Source organism: Martes martes (assembly GCF_963455335.1).
Source record: "Martes martes genome assembly, chromosome: 14".
Taxonomy (NCBI): domain Eukaryota; kingdom Metazoa; phylum Chordata; class Mammalia; order Carnivora; family Mustelidae; genus Martes; species Martes martes.
The window spans coordinates 42,174,173-42,193,451 of record NC_137902.1 but is presented as its reverse complement, the minus strand read 5'-3'; the positions used below and the strand labels follow the sequence as shown (position 1 = coordinate 42,193,451).

At 57.0% G+C, this 19,279-nt stretch overlaps 1 protein-coding gene across 5 annotated transcripts in view; it reads left to right on the top strand.

Annotated features, from left to right (window-relative positions):
• The window catches only part of LDB3 (LIM domain binding 3), a 62,109-nt gene that overhangs the window by 23,689 nt on the left and 19,141 nt on the right, over positions 1-19,279 (top strand). For 2 of the 5 annotated variants that reach the window (XM_080823016.1, XM_080823020.1), the window contains 3 exons: positions 94-130; positions 12,309-12,491; positions 15,715-15,857. In XM_080823016.1, the coding sequence (XP_080679142.1) occupies positions 94-130; positions 12,309-12,491; positions 15,715-15,857 (363 nt within the window). Of the gene's footprint in view, positions 1-93; positions 131-6,029; positions 6,848-12,308; positions 12,492-15,714; positions 15,858-19,279 lie in introns of those variants that run through there. The other 3 variants (XM_080823019.1, XM_080823018.1, XM_080823017.1) reach the window with 2 other exon arrangements.

The following is a 19,279-nucleotide window of genomic DNA, read 5'->3' as shown; positions in this document are numbered from 1 at the left end:
GGTTTACAGGCTGGGGGCAATCACTGTTCGGTCTTCGGTGGGGACTCCTATGTTCCCTGCGATTCCTCCTAATCAACAATTTTCTACCCACAGTGCAAGACCCTGATGAAGAAGCTTTACGAAGGTCAAGGTAAGTGCCCGGACTCAGGCTCTGTGGCCTTGTCCCTCCTAACCCAACCCCTCCCCAGGCAGCTCCCAGGTCACATGACTCACGGAAGGAACCTCTCAAGTTTATGTATTTGGAAGCTCCTGGCCCCTGCAGGGCTCCAGCAGACACTGGCTTGGGGGCCTTTGTCCCAGGTCACTGAGCTGGGTGCCTGGAGCAGAGTCTCAATCCCCTGGGCCCAGGCTGCAGAAATAAGGATTCTGGGCTCTCCTGGCTCTGTCCCTGGGCAGGGGGCAGGGCTGCTTTGGCCTTTGCTGGGCTGTTGAGAATGAGGGCATCTCTCCCTGTGAGGGCACCTGGCCAGCTGCCTTGCCCGCGGGCTCAGCTCAGGGCCCACCCGTCCCCTGTGAGTCTGGAGGCTGGGCACAGGGAAGCTGGCATGTGGAGGGCTGTGCTGGGCAGGGGCACCTCACCTTAGGATTCACCTGTCTATACCTACACTGAGGTATTTGTTCCATTAATTGCTCAAAGCACAGTGGCTACTGCTAGGCTGGGTGTCTCGGGGTATGGTCCCCTGACGGTGGCAGACCTGGGGCTGTAGCCACTAACCTACCACCTGAATCCAGGTGCTCACGGGCCTGGGCATGAAGGGGGCACACTGCCCTGAAACCCACTGGAACCTGCTAGGGTCTTCCGTGGTGAGGCCCGGGGCTCCGTATGATTGTGTTTGTACTTCCGGCGGCAAATGTGCGTGCTCTTCCTGGGAGAGTCTGCCTCAGGAGCACATTCTGTGGCGGCCTCCCTGTAAGGCGCTGGGGCTCAGAGGGGCTCTGGTACGTGGGTCCAGGCTTTCCGTACTTGGCTAACCGGCATGTAGTGATCACAGGATTGCGTGGACAGTGGGGCTCTGGGGTCAGCTCAGAGTTGAGGGGGCTTTTGTTTTCCAACCTCTATTTATGCCAGTCCAAACTTCTCCCACTTTTTGGCTGGGGCATCCAAGGGAAAGCGTCGTCCTCCCAGGCCTGCTTAAGATGGCCTGTAGTTCTAGTCACAGTTGTTAACCCTTCAGTGCCCACACGATGTCTACATAGAGCCCCAATGGGAAGAAATGAGATTTCACTCAATAGATGGTACCTAGCTACTTCAAGTGTGACCGAGCTGTCGGCTGTCCCCAGGCTCCATGGCACTCTTTTGGTTTTTTCCACCTCCTCTTTGAAGCCACCCATATGGATGCTTTGGTGAGGAGTGTAGTTCCCCAACAGAGGGGCTTACCGCCCACCAACAGCCACTGCCCCGCCCCCCAGCAAATAGCCTTCCGTCAGGAAGCCTGCAGTGTGTTTGCTCTCCCTCCTGTGAGACAGAGCCCTGCCCCTGGAGTGAGTACTTCTGGGGACGTTTCGTTCTCCTGCCTGGGCACTCTGAGCTCGCACCTCATTAACCAGACACGGTCTAGAAGGCAGAACCTCCGTCTCTCATATTTCCCCGGGAATATTTGCAGGTTCTGCAAAGTTCTTGAGTGAGAACACCAAAGCTCGAAAGAAGGGACGTGTCCAGGCTTCATTGGTCATTCCCTCCTTTCAGAAGCATCTTCCGGGGCCTGTTCTGCCTAGGCCTGGAGATATGTGGGCAGATCAGTCCTTCCCCCTGGGGCCTAATCCCACAGGAGCCTGGCTCAGCCCCCAGAAGAAGGCTGTTGCACATTTTAGAGCCTCTTTCCAGCTATTGCAGGGTTTTCTGTAGGGAAATCTGGAAAGAGAGCTCAAATAGAGGCTTCATCCTGCTTCCCCCTCAGTTCTGGGCACACACACCCCACTCCGGAGAAAAAATAGCTTCCCCCACAGAGACCCACGGGGTCTCTGGCCAGGCTGTGAAGGCTCAGGGACAGCCACTAAACCTTCTACCCAGGACTGGAGGGGCAGAAGCCTCCTGCTCCACTCCCTTTTCCTGACTTTAATCTCTGGGAAGTGGTCCTCAGAGCCTTCCACAAATGTGCATTCTTCCCGTGGTCGATGGAGATGGTGTGTGATCTCATCTCACTGAATCATAAGCAGCCAGAGGCCCCAAGTAAGGCTTGTGCTGGGTGCAGTGTTCCTGTTCTGTTTGTGATTAAGGTCTGCTGAGGGACTGTGGTCCCTGATCATACCCTGGGGTCACCCGAGTGGCCGTCTGAGCAGCAGAGAGCACGCTTGTCCCCACCCTGGGTCTGGGTTGGTCAGGGATCTTGCTCCCCAGGGGGGCTATGCCCCACTCCCATGTCAGAAGCTGCACTCCCACACCCTGCTGACCTGTCTTGTCCGCTGAGGGGGCCCACGTCCTTCTCTTCCTCCCAGTTCAGCAGCACTGACAGGAAGGGAATCTCAGAAGGCTATATCCCCAGGGAGGTATCCCTGCACACCACTTCCAAGTCGCAGACTCCAGCAGAGCCTGAGTTTGCCAGCCCTGGGGCCCGGGCAACAGCCTGTACAGGCTTGTACACGTGCAAAGGGTTTTCTTCTTCCTACTGCTGTGGGTGGGGCGGGGGGTGGGGTGGACAGGCAGGAATGCTGTGAGCAGAGGCTCTGTACCAGGCAAGGTGTCCCGCTGGCCTCGACGGCAGGGGGCAGTCTGCCTGTCACAGGACCCTGCATCCCCTCCCCTCACAGAACGTCTCTGCTCCACTTCCCAGGCCTGCCCTGCTCCCCACCCCACCCCTGCAATAGTCCTATAGTAGTGCATAGCTCTGCCCTCCTCCTCTGCTCTCCTCTCCTCGGGGTCCTGGCTCTTGACACAGAAGGTATCCCCCACACATGGTAGCAGGTGGCTTCCCTCAGAGGCTCCCATGCCCACCTGCTGGCCAGCCCAAGGCAGAGCCTAATCTCCAGGGACCCTCTCCTTCCAGGTGAGGCAGGGTGGGCCCCTAAATAGCCCAGGCGTCTGCTATGGACTTGGCCCCCTCCTAGGAGGGACCCTAGCACCTTAGCAAACTTTCCAGGCAGACTGAAATAGTAGCTCTTATCAGCTCCTACGGGGGTGCAGGGAGTACTGGGGCTCCTGGCCTCCGTCTGAAGTAGCAGAGCACAAATGGGGCCTCCCTCCAAGAGCTGAGCCTCTAATCTCAGAGAGGTCACCACAGCTTCCATCACACTTGGGGCAAGTGCTCCGGGGGTCTGATGGCTCAGAAGGTCAGGTCCACGTGGGGCCGCGCTGATGAGGGTGGAAGTGGAGGCAAGCCTAGTTTGTCCAAGGCAGGGTTCAAATCTTCGAGGCATCAGGTTCCCACTGCTTGGGCGTGACCATCCCAGAGGACCCCAGTGTGTAACCCAGATATCCCCTGCCCCCCACCCTGTAGCTCAACCATCTTGTAAGTGCGATTTCTGCCTTTACACAATGCTCATCTGTGTGAAGAACTCAGCCCCTCCCTTAGACCCCAAGGGTTAAGGAAGAAAGTTGATTTGAGTGACAAGTTCACAGAGGAGTCAAAGGGGAGGGTGGCCCTCGCACCCTCCTCCACAAAGAGCATAAAAACACTTCTGAATCCCTACTCCACGGTGCCCCCCACCCAAGGTTCTTTTTCCTCTCCCTCCCATACTTCCAGTGGAGCTCAGGCACCCACCAGTTCCTCCCTCCTCCCCACTGTGGCCTCTCTGGGCAAGCACCCCAGGGTCCTCTTCCCTCCTTCCCTGTGCACAGTCAGCTCTGTCCCAGCTCCTGTGGCTGACTCCCCTGGGGCCAGCCCAGCTCAGAGCCCTCCCCCAAAGGGAACCTTCACGCAGATGGCAAAAGTCACCTGCACTTTGTGAATTTTTTTATTCTTGATGGTCTGCCAGCCTAGCAAGTCTGAAAACCACACAGGAGAAACCAGCACCCTCCCTGGGTATCCCTGAGAAACCCCCATGGGTGTCCCAGGACTTCTCGTCCTTTCTCTCCTGCCGGCTCTCCCCTCTCTCTGGCCCCTCTCTTCTTTCCTCTCCTGGATCCTCTCTTGGGCAGGCTATGAATTTACCAACAGCTGCAAGCAGAGCAGGCTCACTAGAGTTACTGACTCTCGGGGACTGTCTCTGAGCCTGTCACTGAGCATTGATGACAATGGCCGTGAACCTGGCCAGACAGACCGGCCATGTCTGTCCTGGGTGGTCTCTATGGGATGGTCGATTGTTGCCGCACATCCTGCTGCCAGCAGGGCCCCTGCTTCTGCGGTCTTCCTTCATTCTCCCCAACCTCGGAGAGGTCCTAGTTAGCTCCAGCTCTGCTGCTGGCTTTCCACGTGATTTTAGGCCATTCGCGTGATGTCTCCGGGCCTTCGCTTCCTGTTGGTATCAGGAAAGTTTGGTCTGGAACAGTGGTTTTCCAGTACGTTGGCAGTCGAACAGAATCTTCCGCAGGGCCACAGCACGCAGGACTCCGCGTGTAGAAGGGGAGTCTGTAATGCAGACGTGGGTGGTAAAAAAGCGTGTATGTGGGGATGCAGGACGGCTAGAGAAATGAAAGACCAGCACTGCCCCATCTCTGATTTTGAGAGACCTAACGCTGATCTTCATGACCTTTGTACGCTGGCAATTCATTTATTAAACTACTTATTTTGAGATCATTGCAGATTGGCATGCAGTTGTAAGAAATAATATGGAGAGGTCCTCTACACCCTTTATCCCCCATGGTAACACCTTGCAAAACTACAGTACAAAATCACAACAAGCCTGTGGGCACTGGGATAGCCAAACACAGAGTATTTCCATCACCCCAAAGCTTCTCCCCCTGTTGCCCGTGTATCACGACACCCACCTCCCTACCGCACACACCATCTCCCTGACCTGTGGCAACCACCGATCTATTAACTGTTCTCCACGTCTTTAGTTTTATCATTTCAAGTCTGTTGTGTATATGGAATCATACAGTCCGTGACCTTGTGGGACTGGCTTTTCTCTGTCAGCCTGATTCCCTGGGGATTTAGCCAAGTTAGAGAGTGTACCAATGGTTTGTTCATCTCTTTTTATTACTGAATAGTATTCCATGGTCTGGATGTAGCAATTAATTTTTAAAAGGAGTTTTAAACACGGTCCAGGTTAAACACACCGCATTTGTGGCTGGATGTGGGCCTCTGGGCCACCAATGTGCACCTCTGGTCTGGAGGCTGTTAGCGGTCCCTCCAGCCTGGAAGGTCTAGGGTTCTGGCATCTGTGGCACTCGTGTTTCCCCAGGTACACCCTCTCCTCTGTGTTTGCGTTTCTGGCTGCGCCTTGCCTGTTTTGTGCTGCACCCTTGGCTGAGCAGGCTGTGGGGGGAGCCGCAGAGGCCCCGTGGGTGGGAAGTTGTGGAAGTCCTGGTCCTCTGTAGGTGTGCCCGTGGTCTCACGAGGACGTGCTGCACGTGTGTACCTGGCTGTGTTCAGGCCTGGGCAGGTGTGGGCAGTTGGTGGTATGTGAAGGCTTCTGTCTGGGAACAGAGAAGGCTTGGCAGAGGCCAGGGAAGCATAGGGAGGTGACAGGTCTGCTCACCAAATCTCATCATGGGAACAGGCGTTCCTCTTTCTTGATGCCCAGCCTGGGAACAGAGACCATGCTAGGCCCACCTGCCTATGTGGTTCAGTCCCAAGAGCCAAAGCAGCCCTGCCCAGCCCTCACCACGTGGGCCAGGGAGAACCCAGAGGCCCACCCCCTTGCCCAGCTGGCCCTCAGGCCCACTAGCCAGGTCCTTTCTCTGTGGCCTCCTTCTTATTCAGCTCAGGGACTCTCGTCCCTCAATCCTGGTCCTTGGGACTCTAGTCTTGTCCCAAACCTGGAAAGTATTCCGTGGGTGGCCAAGCCTCTCCAAACCAAACTCCCTCCTCCCATGCCCCCTGCCCGAGCTGTCAGACAGGGGAATGGGACACATCCCCTAACCCCTTTCTTTCTTCCTCTCGTCTCTCTGTCTCTGTCTCTGTCTCTCTCTCTCTCTCTCTGTGCCACAGGGAAAGGTTTGAAACGGAACGTAACAGCCCACGTTTTGCCAAATTGCGCAACTGGCATCATGGCCTTTCGGCCCAAATCCTTAATGTTAAAAGCTAAAAGCCTATCTGGAATGCCCCCACTCCTCTCAGGCTGGACTCCCCCCCACCCCCCCCACAGTTCTGGCATGTGAGCCCCATGGTGATGCTTGAGAATGTACAACTGTGCTGGGGGGCACCTTTGATAGAAACCTTCAGCAGTTCTGTTCTCTGCCCGCCCCAGAGCTGATAGCCGAGGCCCAGCGCCACACGGCTCCACGCCCACTCCTGCCCCCCCAGTGCCACCCTCACCACCCTCCACCCCCATGGCCCACGCCTCTGCTCCCCTGCCCTGGGCCTCAGCCATAGATCAGAGAAGACATGGCAGGGTTGGCTGGCATAGTACCACAGACCCGAGGGAAACAGAACGTGCCCCTGGGCCATTTCCCACCCCCCTCAGCTCCTAAGAGAGGCAGTCTGGCCTAGTGCTGTCCTGGAATAAGCTGCCTCTAGGTCAGGGTCCCAGGAAGAGGCCAACCCACCCTGCCCCCCCACCCCCGCTCCCACTCGCTCTCTCCCTGCCGTTTGGAGCCCAGGCAGCCCAGAACTAGGCTCTCTGTGGAGGAAGTGGAAGCCCCAGGGTAGACAAGCTAGAGGCCCCTCCAGGCTGTGGTGAGATTGGGGTGTGCGCTCTCCTCTCTGTGCTGTGTGCAATGAATGGCTCCCTAGTACTCTCTTCTGTACATATACGCATGCTTGTTCTGAAATAAAGAGGATTTAAAATGAACCAAACCAGCCCCGGTCATGCTGTGCCTGTGTGCGTACCACTCAAGAGGGGCGTTCTGAGATGGGGAGAGGACAGGTACCCCCTGAAAAGGGGCTCAGCGGTGTCCACTGGGGCTGGAACCCAGTGCAGCTCTGCCTGCTGCTGACTTCCTGACTTGGGGGCCCCCCTGGGCTGGTGAAGCTCAGGGGATGGTGAATGGTGGCTGGGAGTCTGTGCTGCGGGCCCACAGGGCAGCTATAGCCTCCCACAGGGCAGTGGGGATGGGGGGGGTAAGGTTCTGGAATGTCTCCTACCTCCCCTCCCATACCCAGCCACACCAGCAGGCCTACGGATCAAAAATCATCCCCATCCCCAGGTTGCTGCAAGCCCCTGGCCCAGGAAGATGCTGTCATGATCAGTCCTGGTTCAGGAAGCAAGGAAAGGGCTTGCCCGGACTGAAGAGCCACTCACAGGGGAACTGCTGGGAGACCTCAGTGGGCTGAGGCCATGACTGAGAGGAGAGGAGGGGAGATCCTTGGACTTGCTGAAGCCTTGCTCAGGCAGCAGGCAGGTGTGGAAGACCTCCAGCTTGATCTTGCATCTAGCCCCAGCCACCTGCAGCCTTGTCCTAGTCCTGAGCATTTAGGAAGGTCCAGGCTGGCCGGCTCATGTCTTCCCTACACACCTGCCTACCCATCAGCCTGTCCCTTGATTGAGGGAACCATAGGGAACCAAAAATAAAGGCAGATGTGAAGGTCCATTTCCCAGGGCTCCCCAACTCTCCCTCCCTATGGCTGGACTGGCCAGAGAAGGCTCTCCCACTCCCACTGCCTGGGCAAAGGCTTTCTTTCTGCCTCTAGAGACTTGGCAATCCCACCTGGAAGGGATTGCCAAGGGGGAGAGGTCTATGCTGCCCACCGCACTGAGATGCTCCCTGAAGCACCCTCCCAGCCTACTCCCCCTTGGACTCCCAAAACCTTCCTGCCTCTATCAGTCTGAGTCCAGGGCCAAGGCCAGGACCAGGCAGGGCAGGTGGCTGGGGGATCAACAGGAAGGGGAGGTGTGGGCCCCTGCTTGCATCAAGGCACCCTGGTGCGCCCCATATTTAGCTGGCTTTTATTGAGGACATCCAAGGCCCAAGGGTAGTTTGTAGGGCCATACACTGCCAGACAGAGAGAAGTCCCAGGCAGTGGGTGTCTGAGGCTGGCAGAGGACCACTAGTCAGAGCTGGTGACCTTGCAGCCCCTGTCTTCCGCCTCTGCCTGTTGGATCCCTCTTAAAGCCCTGGAAGGCCCTCATTTGCTCTCCAGCCTGCCCAGTATCCTCCCAATAACCCCCGACCCCTGCACGAGCGCACTGGCAGTCCCAGGCCAGGGAACTGTATAAAGCTCTCTGGGGGATGCTGAGAAGAGATTTCCTCATCCAGCATTCATTGTCTGTGAGCTTTAGTCAAGGCACCAAGTCTGCCAGGTGTGGGTGCCAAAGGAATCAGAAAGGACCACTGTGGACGGTGGCTGACCACGATGCAAGGTTGGTCATGTGAGAGCCAGAGACAGGGAGCACCCCTCCAAGTGGAGGTCTGAGAAAGCTTTCTGGAAGAAGGTGTCTGCGTGTTTGATCTTCATGACTAGGTAGGATTGGGGCAAGTGCAGTTAGGGAAGGCTGGGCAGGTGTTCTTAGCGAGGGAATAGAAGTGCTGAGAAGAAGGGTGTCCTGGAATCCTGAGTTAATCAGTTTGGCTGGAATGGATATTATGGGTAGTGGTCCAGAGCTGGGATGCCAGGCTAGGGTGCTCTGTGTTCTGAAGGCCATGTAGGACTAGCAAAGTTTGCAGGGCTTCATTGACGCCATAGCCTATGGAGGTTGCCAGACACTGTTCTTGAGGGTGTCGTTAGCCTAGACTATAATGACCCCGGGGCCTTTGGAGTTGTGCGTTGCAGCAGCCCAGCTGCAGAGGGATGTGGGCAGGGCTGCCCTGAGCCGTAGCCATCAGGCTGCAAGATGGAATGCCAACTCGGTCGGTGGCAGCGTGAATAATTTCAAGACCAAGCCCCTGACTGGTATACTGCTATCATGCAATCAACCAAGATGTTCATTTCCCATTCTCTTAACTAAGACAAACAGCATCTTCACCTGAATAGTGTCAATCCCCGCCCCCCACCGCACGATCAATCATAACACCTCCATCGTCAGCCACAGTTCCAACCTGAGCCCAATGACCACAGAACCCAAGATCTGCATCCTTCCCATACATGTCGTCATTATCAATAAGAACATCAACCAAGCCCTGCCATTCCCCCCATCAGGGGCCATCACCACTGAGCAGGGGCACAGGGCTGGCAAGCTCTCCTTACTGCCAACCGGGATGAGGGAAGAGATGGGCTGAAAGGGGGACTAGCCAGGCTGTAAGTTTCCTCTGGCCATGCCCTCCCCAACACAGCTGTGATCATTTGAGTGTAAGTGGCTTGGTGGCCTAGTCTGGTTTTTGCTTTGATATTTAAAGAGGATTATGACCAAGTCAAGAGGCGACTGTTGAATTCTAGACCAGGCTGGGGTGATCTCATGGGTATTCTCTTCAGGACTGTAGCCAGGACCTAGTAAGTCCCCTGCAGTGCTTGCTCTCTCATATCTTCTCCTTGGGGTTTCTGGGGCCCTGTGGAACTTCAGGCCAGAGTTGACCCGAACCAGAACCCAAAATCCTACAGGACACGCTCAGTGCCACCCCTACTTCTTCTAGGCCCTGGCTGCTTGGTGTCTGCCAACAGTGGGCCTAAACAAGATGCTAAGTTATGAATTTTCCTAGGGCCCCCATCCAGCTCCACCTTCGCCCCCCAGAATTCAGGTTCGTTTGGAGCTATGCCTGGGGAGAGCCACCAGGTAAGCTGGTCTGACAGAGAACTGGAGCAAAGGGGATAGGCAGAGGCAACTTCCTGTTTGTCCTACAGAATACGGTCTCTAACCCAGACATCTTCATCACTCTTGTCCTAAGTGGTGTCCTCAGTTCTCAGAAGCCCACCAGAAGCATGCAACAGGGTCAGGGAGAACAATTAAAGGGGACCTCTGATAGCCTGAGTCATCCCAGCCTGCACCTGCTCACACCATGAGGAGGGTCTGAGTGGCCAGCGCCGTGCTATGACTCAGCCCTTTTCTGAGGCAGATGCTTCACAGGCATGGCTTCTAGAAACCAGGTTCTTTTGTGGAGGGTGGTGGGTGAGTGTCCTCAAGGCATTGACACAGCAGGCCTGAGAGCGGGGCTGCCTGAGGCTTTCTGTCAGAACCACCAAGCTGGGAAAGGGCTGGACAGGACTTGGCCGCTGCCCTTGTCCACCCTGAATGCTTTCCACACGGTCATGGAGAAGAATGGCGCCCCCTCCCACAGGAAAGTCAAGCTACAACCTTGCCAAGTCCCTGGTTCTCTTCTTCCCCAACCCTCTCTCACTATTTCATGCCTTTCGCTACCGTGCACTTCGCTGGATGGAGGAGATCACTTCAGCAATGCTTTGGTGAACAGCGCATGGCCCACTTGCGTTGCTATCTGGGAGAGACCTCCTCAGCACGGCGCTACTCAAGTGTGGTCTGCGGACCAGCAGCAGCGGCATTCCTCCCAGGAGCCTGTTAGAAATGTAGACTCTCAGCCCCTCAGACCCACTGAACTAGAAGCTACATTCTACCAAGATTCCCAGGCGATTTTTCTTCATATGAAAGACTGAGAAGCTGTGTAGTGATTAGGGCTCATACCCTTCACTGCCCCCTTGGCGGCTGCATGGCGTTCAGCAGAGATTCAATCTCTCTGGACCTCAGGGGCTTCATCTGTAAAATGAGGATCATGATACCAATCACTCAGGGAGGTTGAAAGGATCAAATGGACTGAGGTTTGTATAGTAGTTCAGCCCAAGGCCCGGCATTTGGTAAATACTCACAGAGGGAAGATTAGTCTTCTGTTTTCAAATAAGAAGAGTGTGTTCTGTCACGGAAAGATTCTACTTGGCTAATCACGAGAAGTTTCTCTATTCCTCCATGAGGGGCCACTTGAGGTCCTGGGTAAGCCTTCCTTCAAATCCAAGGGCACGTCACTCAGATCCTGCTGTCTCTGCCAGGAGGTGCTGGGAGGCTGGGTGACTGAATTCTCCCGGCCTCCATTTCCTCAGCTATTGAATGGAGCTGATCATCAGAGGACTGGAGTGAGAAATTAAAGACATGTACCTGGCAGGTGGTACGAGTTCAGCGAATGAATTGCAGAACATGGGGGAGGTCATTTCCATGGGCAGGAGCTGCATATCTTGCTGCCGTTATTTTGAGTGCAAATCTTCGTCCAAAGACCCCAAGGAGCAAAGAATGTGCAGGTCTTTGCTTTCCTATAATTTAATATTTATTCTCTGCCCTGCTTTGCAGAGATGGCGGAAATCGAATCCCATCACCCCAGGCTCTGAAGCTTTTCTTTTGTCTGGATGGGCTGGGGGGAAAAGGCGCTTACAGAGTGGGGTGGGGCATGTGGGTACTTGGTCCTTGGTGGTGGTCTGCCTGGGCTGACATCTGCTGGGATATTCCCAGCCCACGTGGTCTTGTGCTGGTGACACCACAGAGCAGCCACTCTGTCGTTCCCAATTACAAGGTCTCTCAGCTGTGCGGGCACTCAGGACCATGTCCATGACTCTCAGGGGGTCTGGGGGAAACCCTCTATGGGCGCTAGGTCACATGCTGGCCTGGGGATCTTTGGGCTGTCTTGGGTCTGCCTGCCTCTTCACCATGGGGTCCTGCTATGTCCCCAGGGTTTATCCAGAACAGGGACATGGCTCCCTCTCTTCTTGAATCCCCTTTGCTGCATTGTCCCCTTTCTTGTTCTGATGCCCTGGACCTGCCTGACATGGTAGCTTTCGTCCGTCTTCCAAATGCATTCAGGGGCCTGAGTCATCTGCAGCCTGATGCCCAGGCTCTCACAATCCACAGTCGAAGCCCTGGGCCTGCACACGTCTTACCTCTGCTTTGTGCCTTGTCCCATCCCTTCTCAGACACAGTGCATGCCTCTGACTAAATGGGGAAGGGCAAAATGGGAAGGAAAACAGGATGGGTGAGGAAACTCGGTTGGTAATTCAATCTACTTTTCCACCACACTGTGTTTTTGTTGTATATATGGAGAAAGGCAAGATAGGAAGTACACAGAAATTGGGAGCAGGGGGTTGTGTGGAAACTAGCCAGGCTTGAGAATATTTTTGATGTGACTGTGGACCTTCAAGTACTCTGAGCCCTTCCCTCTTGGGTCCTGGGAGGCTCCTTCCCTGAGCCTGGAAACATGCCTTCTGGGAGATTCTACCCTGTTTGCAGGATGGATGGTGCCTTCCGCCCAGCCTGCCTCTGCGGCAACCCCCATTCCCATGCAGCAGGACCCCCCCTGACCTGTTGTCTTTCTCGGTCCTGCCTCATCAGCATGCCTATTACGCATGCTCCAGTGTATACGGGACCCCCTTGACCTGTTGTCTTTCTCGGTCCCGCCTCGTCAGCACCCCTATTGCGCATGCTCCAGTGTGTACCAGCCAGGCCGCCACCCCGCTGCTGCCCGCTTCCGCCCAGCCGCCTGCTGCTGCCCCTCCCGGGGCCGCCTCGCCACCCCTGAGTGCAGCTACTGCCCATGCTGCCACCGCCTCTGCCGCAGCCCATGCCTCAAGCCCTGCGGACAGTCCAAGGTAACTGGCCCCCCAGGTGCCGGCCGTGACTTCAGGCGAGGGAGTCAGGAAAGGCTCAACCTGGGTCTACCTGTTGACAACTGTGTCCAGCCCTTGGAAAGGCTCGTCCAAGGTGGTTAGGACTCTGGGTCCTTGGGAAGCCAAACCTAGCACTGCCTGGTGCCGAGCGTGAAGGGCAGACCCTGGGTCCCTACAGGAGAGCACACTGTGCGGGTCAGGACAGAGACAGGGACATGCTGCCTTGACCGCCAGCACGTGTTCTGAGACAGCAATAAAGTCTCTCTCTCTCTCTCTCTCTCACACACACACACACACACATGCACACACACACACAGACACATGCAGATAACAGAGGCCTGGAACTGGGATAAGGGAGAGAATGGAAATTGTCCCTGTGGTCTGGGGCAGTCAAGGAAGGCTCTCTGGAGGAGGGAGCAGAGGCAGTGTTGACCTGGGCATGTCAGGTCTGGGCAGATATTTAGCAACTAACTTGCCCTCTTTCTTTACCTCTTGATAGTGAGCATGCTAACTCCAGAGGCAGCCCATGTCATGGGACTTAAATCTCTGCTCCACCACTGCAGAAAGTGACTTTATTTTTCTGCAGCTTAGTTCCTCACCTGCTAAGATATTTAATGCAATGTCTTTTTTGAGGGTTGGGACAGAGAAAAGTGTGCATAAATCACCCAGTACATAAAATGCTCTCAAGTATCATTTCAATCTGACCTCCTGGATACCCGACAAAAGTTGGGGTGGGGATGGGGGCAATGGGGGTTGCAGTTTGTAAAAGGTACAAGGGGTTGTGGGGAGGTGGAGGGGGTAGGCCAGATGAGTCATTCTAGCATGGCCAGGCCCTGTAATGGCTGGACAGGCCCAACTCTTCCTGGGGCGCAGGAAGCTGTCAAGTTGGTGTCTGGGGTCAGAGCCAGCTTTCCCAGCTTTCCATGTTCCCCTCCTGGGGTTTTACTGGAAAGGTCATGCCTCTCTGGGTCAGGATTCATTGGTCCCAGGCGCAACTTGAGGCAGGATGAAGGGTGGGCGGAGTGGCTTGCAGACCTGTGTGCTACCCCCCTGCCCCCAGGCTTCACAAGGGCCTAGGTGGTGCCAGGCCCAGCCTTTGCTCAGCCTAGCTCAAGTCTCAAGGGTGAGCCCACTCTGGGCCTCCAGGGATTGTTTTATTCCAGCTTCCTGGGGTCACTTAGCAAGTTGTTTCCCCTCTGCACACAGAATCTCTTCAGGTAAGGACACAAAGAAGACACTTTGAAGAGGGTAAGAAATGTCTCTGTTGTTAAGTGGGGAGATGCCTCCCCAGTTGGATGGAGAAGCTCCAGACACTGGGGCCCTGGTCAAGGGTGAGCTCCAGCACTGTGCTTTGGGTCTCCGTGTCATCTGTGTCCTAGGGCCCTCGGGACTCCCTCAACAGGACAAACCCTTCCTTCCTTTGCCTTGCAAAGGGAGATGAGGCCTAGGTAGAGGTCAGAGAGACACCTGGAGGGCTCCCAGCTTCAGGCCAGAGCAGAAAGGACTAAGGAACCACACTCTGAGCCCAAACACCTCCCCTTCTTGCCCAAGGGTAGATGGAGCTAGAAGGAGCCAGTGAGAGGCGAATGGACACCCCAATCTTTCTTGGCATGGCCTTAGAATCCTTGCTGGATGGTTTAAGCCTCTGTTTCCTCCCCCAGTACCAATCCCTGACACAGGACCTTTAGCTCTGGGATGCTGGGAAAGCTTCCTCCACTGCTGGGAGAGCCTGGCTAAGCCCCACTGACCCTAGGCCTTCCATTGCAGTAGAAGCTGGGCACCCCTGGGACACTGCCTCTTCCTCTTCCTCTTCCTCTTCCTTTGAGGCCCCTACTCCACTGTGGCGTATCAGAGCAGGGCAGGCAGGCCCCGGGAGGGAAGACAATGGCCTTACCTGGTCAGCAATATGGTAACTTGGCATGGTAAGTCTGCACACCCCCCACATCTGGGACACTGACTGTCTGAGGCTCATTCTACCTCCATACCTTCTGGGCAGCACCATACATGCTTCTGGATCCACTCAGGAGCTCGGGGGTGGGTCCTTAGCTCAGAGCCCCGGAGAAGATACTTTCTTATCCTTTGACTCTGCCCAGCAACTGGGCCCATCGGGAACATTGGAAGGAAGGCAGGAAACCAGGGGCTGGGGGGCAGGGACATATTAGCAGGGGCTCACTTCTCTAGCATCCCCATCAATGACCCATTTGCCCTGGGGACACGTGGTCCCCAGTGGTATCTGAAAGATGTAGGGAGAGACGAAGGATGTGTTCAGTAAGGTATTCTTGAGTTTTAAATGGGAAAAAAAAAAGTTGGGGGGCAGGTTGTTCACTGACAAATGAAACTGGGAAACACTGGATGAGACAAAGCTGAACATGCTGCTTAACTCCAGTTCTTGGAACTTTTAGCTCTTCAGGGGGAGAGGCCAAGGACAGCATTTCCTGAGGGCAACGAACTGGGGCACTTTCCCCCCTTCACTGAGGTCCCATGGTTCCTGGGTCAGAAGTGGGAAAAGGCTGCTCTAGACCCCTTGGCAGCTAACTCAGTGGGAAGAGGGCAACAGGAATTCTGTAAAGAGATGCCTGTGTGCGTGTGGGTTTTTTTTTTGGGGGGGGGGTGTCTCCTGGCTTCCCTTGAGCCCTCCCTGGAGCACCCAGAAACCTGAGACTTGGCAGCTCCCTCCAGCAATGCGGGAAGGGGAATGGGGAGGAGGCCAGTGGTTTGAGGCTGTGCCCCAGAAGGTCAGAAGGTTGAGGGAGAGGGGTAGCTCTAACCACCTCATCTGTCTCCTCTCTCCTGCTTCTGCCCCCTCCAGCCCTGGCCCCACCCTGGAAGTCTCTCCCCAGGGAGTGAAGGGTTTTCTGTGTGTCTCTCTGGCAGGCTGGTGATTTTCCTCCCTCTCTCCTAAGGTGATAGCACTAGCAATGGGCTGTATTGCTCTCACCAGGCTCACAAACACTCAGCCCCCATGGAGCCGCTTCTTGCTCTCACCAGGCTCACAAACACTCAGCCCCCATGGAGCCGCTTCTTCCCTGCAAAGACGGCCATGGTCTTTCCTTTACAGCCTCTGGCAACTCAGGGACGGCTTCTGTCAGGTTTCCTCCTCACAGAAGCTCCTGAAGATGGGGGAGTCAGCCTACCAGGACTGCAGGCCCCAGGGCCCGGGTAGGGCTGTGCTTCTGGCTGCTAACTCCTCCCCCCTTGGTTCCAGGCCCCAGGCCTCTGCCTACAGTCCCGCCAAGGCGACCTCTCCAGCACCTGCCACTCATACATACAATGAGGCCTCAGCTGCCCCGGCGCCCAAGCCCCGGGTTGTCACCACCGCCAGCATCCGGCCTTCTGTCTACCAGCCAGGTGAGAGGCAGAATGGAGGGGAGGCTATCAGGCTGGACGTGGCTTCTAGGCCACAACCCCAAAAGGTTGGTGGCCAGTGAGGCCCTGCCAAGGAGGCTCAGCCCTCCTTCCTCCAAATGTGGGGCAGAATCCTATGGAGCCTGCCGCTGGCCCTGGGCAGACAGGTATGCGGTGCCAGCCAGGGATGGAGCTGCCCAGCTCTCAGGAAGATCCTAGTCCTGGCTGGGGATTTCCAGGCTCAAGGTGAGGGAAGAGAGCTTGTTCCTCCAGGAGTGTGGGTCTGGTTCAAGCTGGAAGACAGGCAGGTGTAATGAAAACGCTGTGGGCTCTGGACAGACCTACTGAATCATGCTGTGACCCTGGGTGAGCTGCTCATCCTGTCTGGTCTTTGGTTTCCTCAGCTGAGGCAGGATAGTGGAGGCCCAGAGAGCACCCGTGATCAGCAGCAGAACGGCTGGCACAGGGTCAGCGGGCCGCAGAGCTCACTTGGCTATCTGTTCCATCGCTCTGGTCTCCACCCTTTCACAGTGATGAGGACTCGGCCCCATGTCTCCTCTTCCCTTGGTAAAGTTTGGCCTGCTCCCCAGAGCCTGAGGGCAATTCTCAGTTTTGCACCTCACCGCCCCCCACCTACCTGCTCCCTGCCTGCCCCCCTGCTCAGTGAAGCTGAGGGCTCTTTAGCCGCCGTCTCCCGGGGCTGGGGGAAGGTCCTGTGTGCCCTGGTCTAGTGGATATGTCCACAGCAGGGCTTTGGGCATCTGCAGCCGTCCAAGGCTGACATCACCATCCCCTCCTTCCCTCTGGATTCTGAGTCTGAACTCCAGGAGGGCAGGGCTGTGGAGATTTTCTTCACCGTCTCCCCAGCGCCTGACTCAGGCCTGGCACCGAGGAGGAGCTCAGCGAGGGTAGTGGATGAAGGAATAAATGAATGAATGAATGCTGGTAAGGAACTCAAGCCAGGGGTAAGGAATGGCATGGGGAGAGGCGGTGAACTGTGTACTCTGGTGGCTGAATACACAGGGGTCATGGGTCACAGTGGTTCCCATGGGGGGCCCATGCCAGTCCCATGGATGGCCGAGATAGGATTTGCGGTGGGCACACACTTTTCATTTAAAGCATTATACTTTCAACATTTTCTCTTCACAGCCATGGTGACCATAGAAATTGTAGCAATACTGACATTTTCCACTTGTAGCAATATCCAAACTGTTCTCCTCCCCCCCCCCCCCGAGTTATTACACCCACACCTTTTTCACAAATGGGAACTGTGACGGGGTGAGGAAGTTAAGGACATGTTTGGGGAAGAATCGGGTAGCTAAGTCTAAGCGGAGGGGAGGGGGCTTCTCTATATCCCACAAGAGAGGCAGAGTTGGTCAAGAAGTCATGAGGTCGAGCCCCTACTGGGGAGCAAATCCTGTTAAGGAAAAGGAGAGACCGCAGAGAGGATCCTGCATGAAGCCGGCGGTTAGGGGAGGTCAGACAGGGACTGAGCAGGAAGGGCCTGGCTGTGTGGAGCTAGGCTTGAGGTGCAGGGCCGAGGAGCCGTCATCAGCCCTCCTCATACAAAGCTCGCTCTGCCGGCGGGGTTGAGTGTGGGCGGTAGAAGCAGCTTCAGCATCCCGCAGGCCCCGGTGCGGGGGTCCGCTCTGCCTCCTCCAAAGCACAGCCCTTCGTCTCCGCGGCCTGAGTTCCCCGCTCTGAAAAATGGGCACGCAGCTATGTAGACCTCGTATTCTGGGGACGAAACGAAGCACCCAGTCGAGTACTTGGCACAAAGGAAGCGCCCTTCCCCGTCCTTTCAGACGCAGGGACACAAAGTTCTGAGGTTAGAATCCACACGATTAGGGAGCAATTCGGAGCTGGCTGCCATGGCGAAGCTCTCCGGGGTAGCTGGAGGACACGGCTGCCCTGTGGAGACCGGGACCACGGCGGGCAGGGTGGAAAGGAGTTTGGGGGAGCCGCAGCCGGCTGAGGCGAGGCTCTGTCCCCGCGCCAGGAGCGCATTTCCGTCCCCGCCCGGGCTCCCTTCCCAGGCGGGTCCTCCCCGGCACCTTCCGGGGCGGACCCGGGCTTCGGCGCCCCCGCTCCGGGCGCCGGCTCTCCTCCGCAGGTCCGCCAGGGGGCGGCACGGCTCCGGGGGCGCCCGCCGCCTGGCCCCCAGCCCGGCGCCCCTCTGCTCCATCCCGGGCTGGGGCCCAGGCGGGCGAGACGTGCCGGAGCCCCGGGCGGCGGCCTCCCTGCGCGGCGTTCCCAGGCGGTGCAGACGTTAACTCATGCCTGCCCGCGGGGAAGGAGGCGGCCGGCCTCCGCCCCGCTCCCGGGGAGGCCGGGCGTCTGGCAGGCGGCCCGGGGTGAAGCAGGGAACGCAGGCCCGAGCCGCTCCCGTCCTCCGGGGACCCAGGCCGGGCCGCAGCTCCCCCGCGGGACTCCTCTGGGCCGAGGGTGGCGTTCGCTGCAGTCGGTGGCGCCGGGGCTGGGCGGCCGCTCCCCGGAGCACCTGGGGCCCGGGAGGCGGCCGGGGAGGCCTCGCCGTGGGCGGAGGGGCCCCGAGCGGGCCGGGGGAGGCCACGTCGGCCCGCGGGCCGGGTGGGGGCCGGCGCTCGCGGGGAGCCAGGCCCGACCTGGAATGAGTCAGAAATCACCTTGTTTAATTACACATTCCCGAGGCCGCCAAGTGCGATAGGGGCCTTTTGAACTTGCCAATTAGAGATGAAATATCACCTTCTAATTTAGACGGGCTTAATTCCGTCAAGCAGAAATAGCAACAGCCCCGGGCTCGGAGATGGGATATCAGGTCTCCTTCCTGGCACGTCTGGGGTGGCGCGACCAGAGCCAGGAGGAAGGGCGCAGAGGGAAGGGGACAGGGAAGCCGCCGCTCCTCGCGCTCCCACTCTCACCCCGCTAGAGCTGGGGGACGCGGTGTGGAAGTGGGGAGCTGCTGGCCTGCGCCTCGGGGAACGGAAGGTCCCTAGGGCAGCCCACCGGGGTCCAGATTCTGGCAGGCCTCTGACCTGCTGAGACTTTCCCGAGGGCTTAGAAGACGGGGCTGGGTCAGGGAGTCTGGAAGGCCTTCCGGAGGAGGGAAGAGAACATCTGCCAGGCAGAGGGAATGGGGTTTGTGCTGCTGGAGGGAAGCACGAAAAGTGGGCAAGGGCCCGAGTTGGAAGGGGCGCGCTAAAGCCTGTTTGGCTGCCTAGGGAGTGGTTAAGCAGGGGATCTGGAGTTGAGTCCGGCTGCGGGAGCTCCCTAACTTTCCAGTAGTCACTTAGACTCACCAAGCTTCAGTTCTCCACCTGTAAAATGGGCTAGAAAATATTCTCTGCCTCTCTGGCTTGCAGTGAGATTTACATGCAGTAATACACATAAAGAGCCAGCCTAGGGAAGCCATCAGTACCAGGTAGCCACTGTGCTGATGAGGGCAG